The sequence below is a fragment of the Taeniopygia guttata genome, chromosome 18 (assembly GCF_048771995.1).
Source record: "Taeniopygia guttata chromosome 18, bTaeGut7.mat, whole genome shotgun sequence".
Taxonomy (NCBI): Eukaryota; Metazoa; Chordata; class Aves; order Passeriformes; family Estrildidae; genus Taeniopygia; species Taeniopygia guttata.
This window is the reverse complement of record NC_133043.1, coordinates 5,271,425-5,284,031: the sequence shown is the minus strand read 5'-3', so window position 1 is coordinate 5,284,031 and position 12,607 is coordinate 5,271,425. Positions and strand designations below refer to the sequence as shown.

The following is a 12,607-nucleotide window of genomic DNA, read 5'->3' as shown; positions in this document are numbered from 1 at the left end:
GATATCTTCCCTCTTTGCAGCAGCACAGATGCTGTGGGAGGAGGGTGAAGTGAAGCACAGCACAGAGCCTGTTTCCCTTCTCCCTTTCCCACCCCTCAGCCACACTCCATGCAAGGCCAGATAAGGTTTTTTAGCAGCACACAGAGCTGGTCTGCTGGGAAAAATCCCTGTGCTGCTGGGAAAAATCCCTGTGCTGCTGGGAAAAAATCCCTGTGCTGCTTTCAGGAGAGCAGCTGGGCTCCCAGCAGTGCCCCAGGGCCAGCTCTGCCTCTGTGTCCCTCTGCCTTCAGCTGACCAGTGGGATGCACTTGGGATATTTCAATCCAGGTTCCAATCTGTGCATTCCCAGCTCAGCAGAGTGCAGTGGCTGCTGCTGAACTAAGCAGGGGTCGTGGAGCAGTGCTACATCTGTGAATTATTTGTGTTCTCTAGCGGGGGATGCAGGGTCATGGCCACGGAATGAGAACATTCTGTCACCCCTGCTTGCTGCAGAAAAACTCACCCAGCTTTGGAAAGAACCAGCTGATATTCCCTGCTCAAAGATTCCCTAACTCATCCCCAGACTGAAAACAACTCAAATGCTTCTTAGATTTCACTTAAGAAGTGCTTGAGAGAAGAAAACAAGCCTGGCAATGAGATGAAAACAACTTGTCCTCACCAGTGCAGGAGAGAGCATCAGCACACACAGCACTGCTGGGTGTAAATCTCAGAAACCAGCCCCAGCTTCTACCTGGAGCCCAGCAAAGTTCTGGCTGTGCAACCCCCAAGGCAGGAGGCAGTTCTATAGGGCCAGGCTGAAAGATCCTATAATTGCCCAAAAAAAAAAAAAAAATCAGTTCAATTGAAAGCATTACAAGGGTTTCTGTACAATAGGAATATTTCAGCTCCTGGTTTTCAAAGCACTTCCACTTAACTGCTGTTGGAAACGCCTGTCTGAGTGATTGTGAGCCCAGAATCACAGCAGTGCCTTGCTTTAAAGGGACGTGGCAGTGCCTGGAAACAGGAGCTGGTTCCAGCTCGGAGCTGCACATGCACAGCCAGCCCTTCCTTCCACAGCACTCTGACAGCTCTCCTGTGAATTTGTAAAGCCTCCTTCCACCAAAAGACATTCTGTGAGCCCTGCCTCCCTCAAAATGTTCTTTCTAAGTGAGTTCATAAGGATTTTCTTAAAAGCTGGACGAGAAACGAGCAGAGAGATGCCATCCACACACGGCACTGCTCGGCGAGCGTTTACAAGGAAATACAATTTACAGTGTGGTCCTGCTGGTGGGGAGGTGCAGGGGAGTTCTGACTGATTCTCCCTCCCTGCCTGTGGGATACAAGCCCAAGAGGTTCCTTCCAGCTCCTGTAGCAAGCTGTGCTCATGCTGCTGCTCTCCTCCTCCCAGAGGATGCACACTGAGCCTTGGTGCACCCGCCGTCACTACAGAGAATTATTCTGGGTGTCACACTTCACTCCAGCTGACCTCGAACAGACAGAAATATCTGACCCCAACCTGCTTTCCTCCTCCCCTGTTCCTCCCCAGCAGCTGTCAGACACAAAAACAAACCACTCTTCTCCTCGAATTTACATTCTGCTTCGAGCACCCAGAGTGTTCAGCCCAATGCAGGAGATGCACTTCAAAATATTTAAACCCTCGTGTGATGTTGATCAAGTTCAGGTAACACAGCTCTGAAAGGTATAATCTTTTACCAGCTACCATATTATAGAAGTCAATCAACTCCTTAAAATGCTCTGGAAGTCAAGCTTCCCGAGCACTCAATCTGCCATTCATACTTCTACACGCAGGTGAATCATTTCACCAGAACTTATCTAAATAAAGCAAAGCAAGCATCAAAGAAATGAAAACATCAGGAAGAATCCAGACAAGTCTGGCAACGCTGTCTCTTATTTCCAAGGTGAAGGATCCAACCCTGCAGCAGGCTGGAGCTGGAGCAGAAGTAACATATGGACATCCAACCCAGATTTCCAAATTTAGTGTGAAGATAAGGCCCAGGCAAAGTTGCCTTGAAGCCAGAAGAGCTGGGCAGCTGAGGAACCATCCCATCATTAACAAAGCACTTAAAAGAGCCGATTTTCTGCCTAAGCCACTTGCAGGACCCTTGCCCCTCCCCAGCTGTGTGTAGATTCTAACACTGTGGAGTTCTTGCAGGGACATGGAGCAGGTGGGATTTGGAATGGAATATGTGGGCCAGACCCTCAGCAAATGTAAACCGGCCTCACTGTTTGTCCTCACTACAGGGAGGAGTCCAAATAAAACACATCTTCCCAAATAAATAAAAACTGCGTCACTCATCTCTTTTTCCGGGTAAAAAACTAAAATTTCTCCCCCCACTTTCTGTTGATTGTGGTTGAAGTTCAGCCTTTAAAATATGGTCAATGATTTTAAGATTTCTGATTAAAAATCTTCATTAAAATAATTTTTAGGAGGCATTATCTGCTAGAGTTAAGGTCTTTCCCCCTGATGCTCACCACTGCTCTTCTAAAGAAACCTCTCACCAATTTTTATGTTCAGACACAGGGAGCTCTCGGATTCACGGCACGCAAGCAGCACTCATCATTTGGAGGGACTTTTTCATCATAAAATAAATATGAACTGAGAGAGAACACGCATCTGCCCGAGAGGAGGACTGCTACAGCTGCCCGAGCTTTTGCTTTGAAGCAGGATTTTCTGTGCCACGCCGAGCGCTCCTGTCCTTACAGCGAGCCGAGCCTCCTCTCCAGCCGGCAGGGACTGGAGAGCTTCCACGGAGTGGAGAGGGAGCGAGGGGAAACGGGGATGGGCAGAGCTCTGTCCCCACGCAGCCCCCGTGGCCACGCGGGGAAGGCACTGGCCAGGGGGCTCCGATGCACCCCAAACTTCTCCTTGGCCAGGCAGGGCAGGGCAGGGCAGGGCAGGGCAGGGCAGGACCCGCGGGGTCCGAGCGGCTCTGCTGTCCCTGGGAGCTGTGGGGAGGCTCGGAGGGCAAATTGGGGGGTCTGGGGGCTGCTGAGGATCCCGGGTGCAGGAGGGGAATGCCAGGGGGAGAAGGGATGTACCAAGATCCCAGGGGGCAGGAGGGGAATGCCAGGGGGCAGGAAGGATGTGGGGGGGTCCCGGGGAAAGGAGGAGGGGTGCTGGGGAGCCAAGCCGGGATGCTGAAGGAGATTCTGGGGGGCAGAAGGGGGTGTCGGGGTGCCGGAGAACAGGAGGAGGCTCCGAGGGGTAAAAGGGGGTGCCGGGGTGCAGAGGGAGACTCTGGGGGGCAGGAGGGGGGTGCCGGATGCCGAGGGGCAAGAGCGGCGTTCTGGGGTGTAGAGGAGGGTGCCGGGGGCAGGAGGGGAATGCCGGGGGGTGCCGGGGGCAGGAGGGGAATGCCGGGGGGTGCCGGGGGCGGCTGCGCACGGAGCTCCGGGATGGAGTCTGGGCAGAGCGGGGCAGCGTGGAGCTGGCCGGGAACAGTCCGGGAATTATCCCGCAGCTGTCCGGGAATTATCCCGGAGCTGTCCGGGAACAGTCCGGGAATTATCCCGGAGCTGTCCGGGAACAGTCCGGGAATTATCCGGGAGCTGTCCCGGAGCTGTCCGCGGAGCCGGTGCTGAAGGCGAACACGGAGACCACAAACGCGGCCGCGGGAGAAGAGGCACGGGGCACCAGGATAGGCAGGGGTGGGCACTGGGATGGCCAGAGGGGTGCGGGTGGCCCTGCTCGGACCGTGGGAAGGAGGAATTCCTGGGCAGAGGATGGAAAGGGAAAGCCCTGTGGTGGATGGTGCAAAGAGGAACGCTTGGACAGCCCTTGCAAAGGGGGAAACCCTCGGATAAACAACTCAAGGGAGGACCCCTCGAAGCAGCAGAACAATGGGAAATTGTTTGACCAGGTGGCACAGCCGTCAGAGAGTCACGGCACCGGGGAAACCCTTGTAAGGGCTGGCAGGGGAAACTCATGGAGAGCCAGAGCAAAGCACAGAGACCCGAGTGGGTGTTCCACAGGGAGACTCCTTGGGCAGAGAGCACGGCAGGAGAACCCCTGGGCAGAGGTGTGAAAACGGAGCCCTTGGACAGCAAGTCCAAAGGTGGCATCGCTGGAGGAGCCATGCAACGGGAAACTCTGGGACAGGCTGCACCGCTGGGGAGCCCTTGGCTCGAAAGGAGGGCCCTTGGCTGGGCAGCGCGCTGGGACACCCTGGAGCGGACTCTGCCAAGGGGAAGGCTCGCCGAGGGGCAGCAGGGGAAGGAGCGCACCTGTGAATGTTCATCTCCCGGGGCGGGCGCCGCGCCTTGTCGTAGGCCACCTTGGCAAAGACGCCGGCGATGAGCACGAAGGCGATGGCCCCGCACGAGATGTAGACGGTGGCGTTGGTGCTGTCCTTGTCCGGGTCGTACTTGTTGGCGTCCCCGTCTCCTCCGTCGCCGCCGTCGGCGGGCAGGGCGCCGCTGGCCGTGGTGGGGTGGGCCCACTCGGGGCTCTTGTAGTTGCGGCACAGGCTCTGGTTGAGCTTCTCGGCGCGCTTGTTGCAGCAGAAGCGGTAGAAGCAGGTGCCGCAGCAGTAGCGGAAGCCCGTCAGGCTGTTGTTGCACTCGAACTCCTTGTCCCACTGCCCGCTCACGTCGTAGTACCCCCAGCACGTCTCGTGGGCCGGGGCCGAGCCCCCGCCGCCGCCGCCGCCCCCGGGGGCCGCCTTGCCGCCCCCCGCGCCCTTGCCGCGCCCGGGCAGCGCCGTGGGGGCGGCGGCCCCCGGGCCCGCCAGCGTCTGGTTCAGGAGCTCCTTGCCCGGTCTGGGGGTCCGCCGCGGCGCCGCCGCGCCCTGGGTCCGGTTGCCCTTGGCGCGGGGGGGCCCGGCCGCCTGCGCGGGCGGCGGCAGCAGCAGCAGGGCCAGGAGCGGCAGGGAGAGCAGGAGCAGCGGCAGCAGCAGGTGCCGCGGCCCCATGGCGAGGGGCGAGGGGCGAGGCGGGGGCGCGGCGCGGGGGGCGCGGGGCGGGGTGGGCGCTCAGCGGCCGCGGCGCTGCCCCATGGAGCGGGGCGGGGGCGGGGGGCTGCGGGCGGGGGTCCCGCCGGCGGCTCAGCGGCGGCCGCCCGGCGCCGGGCGCTTCATGCCGGAGCGCGGCGAGCGGCGGAGCCCGGCGGAGCGCGGCTGCAGGCGGCGGGGTCCCGGCGCTGCTCCGGAGAGGCGCTGCGAGAGACGGGGAGAGCGTGAGAGCGCGCCGCGCCCCGGGCAGCCCGGCCCGCCCCCGCCCGCCCGGCCCGTGCCCACGGCCTTACCATGCCGGAGCGGGACTGCAGCGGGGCCGCGGGGCTGCCCGCGCTCCGAGCCCAGCCGGGGGCGGAGCGGAGCGGCGCCGAGCCGGGCGCGGAGCAGGGGCGGGCGCCGAGCCCAGCCGGGAGCCGGGGAAGGACCGCCCACCGCTGCCGGGCCGCTCCTGACATCACCGGGACCGCGCCGAGCCGCGCCGAGCCGCCGGCACCCCGGCACCGCCGCCCGCCCGCCCGGCCGAGCCACCCGCGCCGCGCCCGCAGCGCCCGCCCGGGGCGGCGCCGGAGCTCGGGGGGATCCCGAGGGGCGCGGGGAAGGGGCCCGGGGCGGGGGGTGCCTGTAGGTGGGTGTGGGGTGCGCACCTTGCGCGCGTCCCTCGGGATGTGGTCCTGGCAGGGATGCTGTGAGTGCCACCGGACCTGTCCCCGGGGGTGTGGTCCTGGCAGGGATGCTGTGAGTGCCGCCGGACCTGTCCCCGGGGATGTGGTCCTGGCAGGGATGCGGTGAGTGCCGCCGGACCTGTCCCCGGGGATGTTGTCCTGGCAGGGATGCTGTGAGTGACACTGGACCTGTCCCCGGCATGTGGTCCTGGCAGGGATGCTGTGAGTGCCGCTGGACCTGTCCCCGGGGATGTTGTCCTGGCAGGGATGCTGTGAGTGCCACCGGACCTGTCCCCGGGGATGTGGTCCTGGCAGGGAACAAACCTGTGGTGGCTGAGTCCCAGTTCTGCTCCCTGATGTGCTCGGTGCGGAGACAGAGCAGCACCCCCACCCCAGCCCGACACACTCCCCACTTCTCCAACTGTTCCCACTCCAGGAGAGCTCTGGGGAGCTGCAGGGGTGAGCTGGCACTGCCCTGGGCTGCCCAGTGACCCGGGCACAGCCACCACAGGTTTGTTCTGAGCAAGATCCCTTCAGGCACAGCAGATTTCACTGCTGTGAGCCACGGCCACTGAGGCAGAATTTCCTCAAAGTCCTGGTGCTTCCTCCGTGTCCCACTGCAAACCCGACTAAAGCCTCTGCAAACATTTCCTGAAGAAGCCAAGGTGCTGCCAGCCGTAAGGACACACAGAGGACAGCGAGGAATCCCAGCAAGGAGGAGCACACGGGAGCTGAAGGGATCCCTGCAGCTGCGGACAGGCAGTTGACAGGAGAGCAGCGTAGGAGGAAGGCAGCGATGGAAAGGGAGAAGCACCCCTAAAAATCCCATCTTACACCCTGTGGGAATCATTTCCTCCAGCTACCAAGGTGTGAGTGCCCACAGCTCATTTTACAACTCCCTTAGGAGATCCCACGGACTGTGAGCTTGGCAAAGAGTTTTAGCTCTGCCACCTAAAGCTGCTCTGGTGCTGGGGAGCTCCTGGGGAAATTGAAAATCCCTTCATTGCTCACAGAGGGGAGAGCTGTTACCCTTCCATGGCTGCTGAGAAATGGAATTAAGGGAGGTGCCCAGGTGAATCCACGGGGTGCCCAGGTGAATCCATGGGGTGCCCCGGTGAATCCATGGGGTGCCCCGGTGAATCCATGGGGTGCCCAGGTGAATCCATGGGGTGCCCCGGTGAATCCACACCATGGGGTGTGCCCAGACCTCCGCAGTGCCTGAGCCCAGGCTCAAACCTGAGGCAGAGGGAGGCAGCCTAAGGCCAGCGTGGCCACCCAGGGCGAGTCTGAGCTGCTTTAATGCAGGCACCCCCCTGAACCCCAATACCCTGTTAGGGGTGACCAAGCCCCAGCACCGAAGGTTGTAAAGCAGATTTGACTGATGTAGGGAGGCCATCTCCAAATGCTGCTGGCCTTCCACATGTCCTCATCAAATTCACCACAGAAAGCATCCTCAGGTCTGGGTTGTCTCTGCTTCTCCAAGGCTGTGCAAGGTGTGGGAGGCACCCAGATGGAACAATCCGGGTCCTTCCCTCAGCTGGCTGGTCCCTGCACACCTACACAGGAACCGGGGTCTCTGCAGTGAGGGCAGCTCAGGGGAGAGGAGCTGCCCCTCGAAAAACCCCACGTCCTCTCCCAGGTGGGCAAGGCTTCCTGCTGCAGGCAGTCCCTGGGGAAAAGATCTGATGGGTTTGAGACAGAAACATCTGTCAGCCCTCTGTCCTCACACCAAGCATTACAAGGGCACAGAGAGTGCCTGCTGAAGCACTGAGGGTCAGGTTTTCTGCCCCACAAGATATCCGGGGGCTGAGATTGGCTTTTCCTCCGTGCCTGCCCAGCCTCCTGAGCCTCGGACTCCACGTGCTCCTCTGGTGCCACCACAGCTTTATCCCACCGAGGTGACGGTGAGACCCCACCCGGGTGCCTCTGCCTCCTCCTGCTCAATTTATCAACGCCACCGAGCAGCTAAAGAAGGACAGAGCTTCCCTGCATGCGCGGTATAATCCCATTGCCTCGCCTGCAGCCAAAATACGGGAGAGAAGAAGCTGAAGCAAATGTGAAAAGAAGGAAAGAGTCCCTAAGGAGCAACGCTGGATTTCTGGGACTTCCCTGGGATTTGGAGCCGTGTTGCTGGCAGTGGGAGGGAGGACAGAGGCTGAGATGCTTGCGGGAGAAAATGCCTGAGCCGCACTCAGTCACCTGTGCCGTGACTCTGTGACAGCTCCATCCCACCTGGAAGTCACTCCAAAACCTCCAGCACTTTCTCTTTCATCTCCCGTCCCATCCTCCCCAGGTTGTTTTTGGCAGCGTGACTGTTCCAGAGCTGTTTTCTTGTTTATCTTCTCTGCCGGCTGCTTTCATCTCCGCGCCGGAGGGGAAGTGCAGGTTCAGAAAGTCCCGAAATCCAACTCCTCCCCAGCATCCCTGCCCTCAGCCCCCTGTCCTGCCACACCTCCGATGACTTTGAGAGGAGTTTCTAATGAGCCCGATGTGCTCAAAAGCTGATTCCTCCTCGTCAGGGGATTCAGCTGTGACCGTGAATCTTCATTAAAATGAGCCCAGCACTTCGGACCTAATTTTTTTTTTCTAAAATTAATGCAGCTACAAAAAGCTCCTAATAGGAGTTTGGGAGGTTATTTCTGTGGAGCTGGATTCCTTCCTGCCCAACAGGGATGGGTGGATCCCAGGTTTGGTGCTGCTGGTTCCAGGTACAGCACGGACGGAGCAGAAAGCTGGGAAATGCCAGGGGAACCAGCAGTCACAGGCTGGGCCAGATGTGGTCAGCTTCTCCTGCAGCTTCCCAGCAGCTGCCTCAAAGGACAGGACAAGAAACGGGAGTGAAACAGGGACATTTCACCAGTTCTCCTGGTTTGTTCTCCACTGCCTGAGAGGATTCCATGGTTTGTGGGGTTTTGTACAATTTGAGGAGCTGGGATTCTTCCTAAAGGCTTCTACATGAGGAGAGCTGGATAAATAATGAGGAATTTCTCATTTGCTGTAGAAGTTTCTTTGTCTTCTGTTTCAGATGGCCGCGAGTGGATGGATTCCAAGTGCAGGGCTCATGCCATGGCCTGATAAAGACACAGGAGTTTCCCAGGAGAGCTCCTGCCGGGTGCCAGCCCCTCCCTCAGCCCCTGTGCCAGATTTGTCCAGAAAGCAGATGAGTCCCTGAGGCACTACAGGGGAGTGACACATCCGCTCCCAGGCTCCCTGAGTGCCTCTGTTTCTCTTTACAGGTGAATTTTATACCTTTTCTAAAATCCCCAGGGATGAGCCAGTTCTTCCCAGTCACTCACGGGCCAGGTGAATGACTGGAAAATGGGCGGATTCAAAAGTGCTTTGAATAGAGCCGAGAGCTCTGTGAAATCAGGATATTTTTCAAGGCTGAGAGGGAGACCAAAGAAAGCAGAACGCCAGGCTCACACAATTGAGAAAAGAGTGTGGGATGGGAGCACGGTGTGCACGGCAGGCCAGGGCAGCCCTTGCCGTGGGCACGAACAATCACAAACCCCGAGCAGGGGGCAGCAGGAGGAGCGGCTCTGGGGCTGAGGCAGGCACTGCTCCGGCAGGGTGCCCCTGCCTTAATGGGAATTATTTTCCTTAGGTCTTTGTGCTGCTGCCAATTCACTCCTCGGAGCAGACAAAGGAGCACTTCGGGAGTCCAATTGCTGCTGCCCGCAGCCAGCACAGCGGCCCAGGGGAGGAGGAAGGAGCATCCCAGCTGGGCAAGGAGCACGTTCTGCCAGGGACTTCAAACTTCTTCACAAACCCGGGCAGCTGCGGGAGAAATGATCATAAAATCACGGGATGGTTTGGGGTGGAAGGGACATTAAAGCCCAACACTAAAGCCCATCCACGGGCACATCCCACGAGCAGCCCGCAGTGGGTAAAGTGGGGGACACCAAGAGGCACCCCCAAATTCGGAGCTGGAGGCACAGGAGCCCCACTTTGCAGAGCTGTGTGTAGATGGAACATGGAATTGTGAGCACTCCTCACTCAGCAGCTCCTGCTTCCACTGCAAGGCTGTCACAGCATTTCTCCTGTTTCTCCATGGAAGCTTCTGCTGGGACCACAGGCTGCTCTCCCCATGCCTGGGAAACGATTAGCAAACATGCCTGGCTCTGAAACTTCCCCATTCTCTTTTTATTAATTCTCCCTTTAAAATAATCCTCAATATGCTTCGTTTACATTCAACGAGCAAGAGGGGAGCACTGCCTTAGTTAATTTAACTCCCACAAATTCCCATCTCTGCTGGGGAGAGATTGTGCTTCCTCGCAGATAAAGCAGCTTCTTCATATTTCAAAAGGTTAGAGATTAGATCTGCTTACTGCTATACTTTTATTAAAATTCCTATTTACATTTTTTTCGCACATCGATACAATTACAGAAAAGGCAGAAAGAAAGCCAGAGCAATCCCTGAAGGCTGGAAAATCCCTCGGCCTGTACATCCATGGATATGGCAGGGGACAGCCCTGCTCTCTGTCCCTGCTGATGGGCAGGAGGAGCTGCCTCTCCTCCTCCTCATCATCATCCTCTTCCTCCTCCTTCTCCACGTGCTGAGGGCTCAGAAGTGGCACAAAACCTGACACAAAACCTGACTGAAATCCTCAGGCCTGTAGCAAGAGGGAAGCAGAACAAGAAGGCTCCAGGGTGATTTTATTGTGGCCTTTCAGTGTCTGAAGGGGCTCCAGGAGAGCTGGAGAGGGACAGGGGATGGAGGGACAGGACCCAGGGAATGGCTCCCACTGCCACAGGGCAGGGCTGGATGGGAGATTGGGAATTGGGAATTGTTCCCTGGCTGGGCCAGGATGGAATTCCCAGAGCAGCTGTGGCTGCCCCTGGATCCCTGGCAGTGCCCAAGGCCAGGCTGGACAGGGCTGGGAGCACCTGGGGCAGTGGGAGGGGTCCCTGAACGTGGTAAAGGTGGGGTGAGATGAGATGAGATGAGATGAGATGAGATGAGATGAGATGAGATGAGATGAGATGAGATGAGATGAGATGAGGTGAGGTGAGGTGAGATGAGGCTCCAGCTGATGTTCTGGAAGGGTCCTGCTGCCAGTGAGCCGTGAGATCCCACCCCTGACTGTCCAGCAGCAGCTCAGGTTTCTCCCCACCACACCCCCGGGACCAAGGGGATCCCTCAGGAGAAAAGCAAGTGCTTGGCACAGACATATCCGAGGTCTCCTGAGGTTTGCTCTGTCATGCAAAGCCAGCAGGAAAACAAAACCACCTGGGCATGGCAGGCTCCAAAAAGGAGCATTTATTGAACACTGCGTTGGTGGGGAACTCGTTGCCACAGGAAATATAGACAGGTTTAAACGGCTGTCAGACAAATCCACCCCGAACAACACCCCCAGGGCTCTCAGGCACTGATGCAGCTCCTGTCTGAGGAGGTCTCTGAAGCTCAGCCTGCCTGGAGCCTGTAGGAACGTGAGGAGCTGTGGAGCCCTGCTCTCCTCCTTCTCTTCCCCTAAGAACTTCAGCTGCATTTGGTAGAAAACTCCCAGGGTTTTGTTGGGCCTCCCAGTGCCAGGGGATTTTGTGCTCCAGAGGCAGGAGAGGCACATCCAGGGGTTTGCAGGATTCCTTTCCTCCTGTGACATGAAGGGACATTGAGGTTTTGAAAGGGACAGGAACCACCTGGGAGCCGTGTTGGGATCCCTTTTCCCAGAGAGCTGAGATCTTCCCCCTGGAGAACTTCACCCAGGCGTCCCCAGGACTTTTTGCCCTGCTCTGGGCTCTGACAGAGCCAGAGCACACAGTCTCGAGCTGTGCCAAGGGAAATTCAGGTTGGATATTAGGAAAAAGTTTTTCAAAGAAAGGTGATAAAGTTCTGGAATGGCTGCCCGGGGAGGTGGTGGAGTCACCATCCCTGGGTGTGTTTAAAAACATATTGGATGTGGCACTGGGTGCCAGGGTTGAGTTGTGCTGGGGCTGGGTTGGACTCGATGATCTTGGAGGTCCCTTCCAACCCAGGGATTCTGTGAATTCTCTGAATCCTGTGAATTCTGGGATTCTGTGATTCTGTGAATTCTGTGATTCTGTGAATTCTGTGATTCTGTGAATTCTGTGAAATCTGTGAATTCTGTGATTCTTTGATTCTGTGATTCTGTGAATTCTGTGATTCTGTGATTCTGTGAATTCTGGGATTCTGTGATTCTCTGAATTCTGTGAATTCTGGGATTCTGTGAATTCTGTGATTCTGTGATTCCATGAACTCTGATCCTGGGCTCAGTCTGTGCCCTGCTGGCCCTGCCCTCCCTCTCTGAGCAGCGTTAACCCACAGCCAGGCTCTCAGGCACAAACACCACCTTCACCGAGCTCCTTGGAGGAGCATTGCCCTGCACTGGGAGTGCTCCTGAGCCCCTCACACAAACCCTGGCCCAGCTGAGCTCAGCTCTGCTCCTCAGGTGTCAGTGCCAGGCAGTGCCAGTCATGGCAAACCCAGAGCCCCAGGACAGAGCAGCGAAAAGGCTCCTCCATCCCAGGCCTGATTCCCCTGTTTCCACTCTGTTTCCACTCTGTCACCTGCAGGAATAAAAGCTTTGACCTCTGCTGACAAATCCTTTTCCAGGGAGAGCAGCAGAGCTCCTGAGGCCGTGCTGGGGGACACTGCTCACTCCTGGGGTTTTCAGCAAGCCGAGCGAGACTGTTGGGAAATGTTATAAAACACAGAAGCTATGGGAGTAAATCTTTGCCGTGATGGAGTGATCAGCTGTGGGATGAGTTCCAGGGACAAAATGCCACCAGCACAGGCAATGTGTTTCTGCTCTTCTCGGAAGAGCAAGCACGAAGCTCTCTTCCCACCCCCAAAATAACCAGCTGGATTTTTCAGGCTGCACAAGCAATAGGTCTTTTCTAGCTTTACTAACCCCAGGATAATGATGGTCTCTAGATCTTCATTTTTCTCCAGCAAAACAAACAAAACCATGTTTTGGTTAGACATTTAAAGTCCTCTCTTAAACTGCCAGGACACTCGTTCTGCTCCACCCT

At 57.5% G+C, this 12,607-nt stretch overlaps 1 protein-coding gene across 2 annotated transcripts in view; it reads right to left on the bottom strand.

Moving 5' to 3' along the window:
- Positions 1-4,971, bottom strand: part of SHISA6 (shisa family member 6) — a 142,036-nt gene extending 137,065 nt beyond the window's left edge. For both annotated transcript variants that reach the window (XM_030287172.4, XM_030287173.4), the window contains exon 1: positions 4,225-4,971. In XM_030287172.4, the coding sequence (XP_030143032.1) occupies positions 4,225-4,910 (686 nt within the window). In that variant the 5' untranslated portion in view covers positions 4,911-4,971. The remainder of the gene's footprint in view (positions 1-4,224) is intronic.
- Between the last annotated feature and the right edge of the window lie 7,636 nt (positions 4,972-12,607).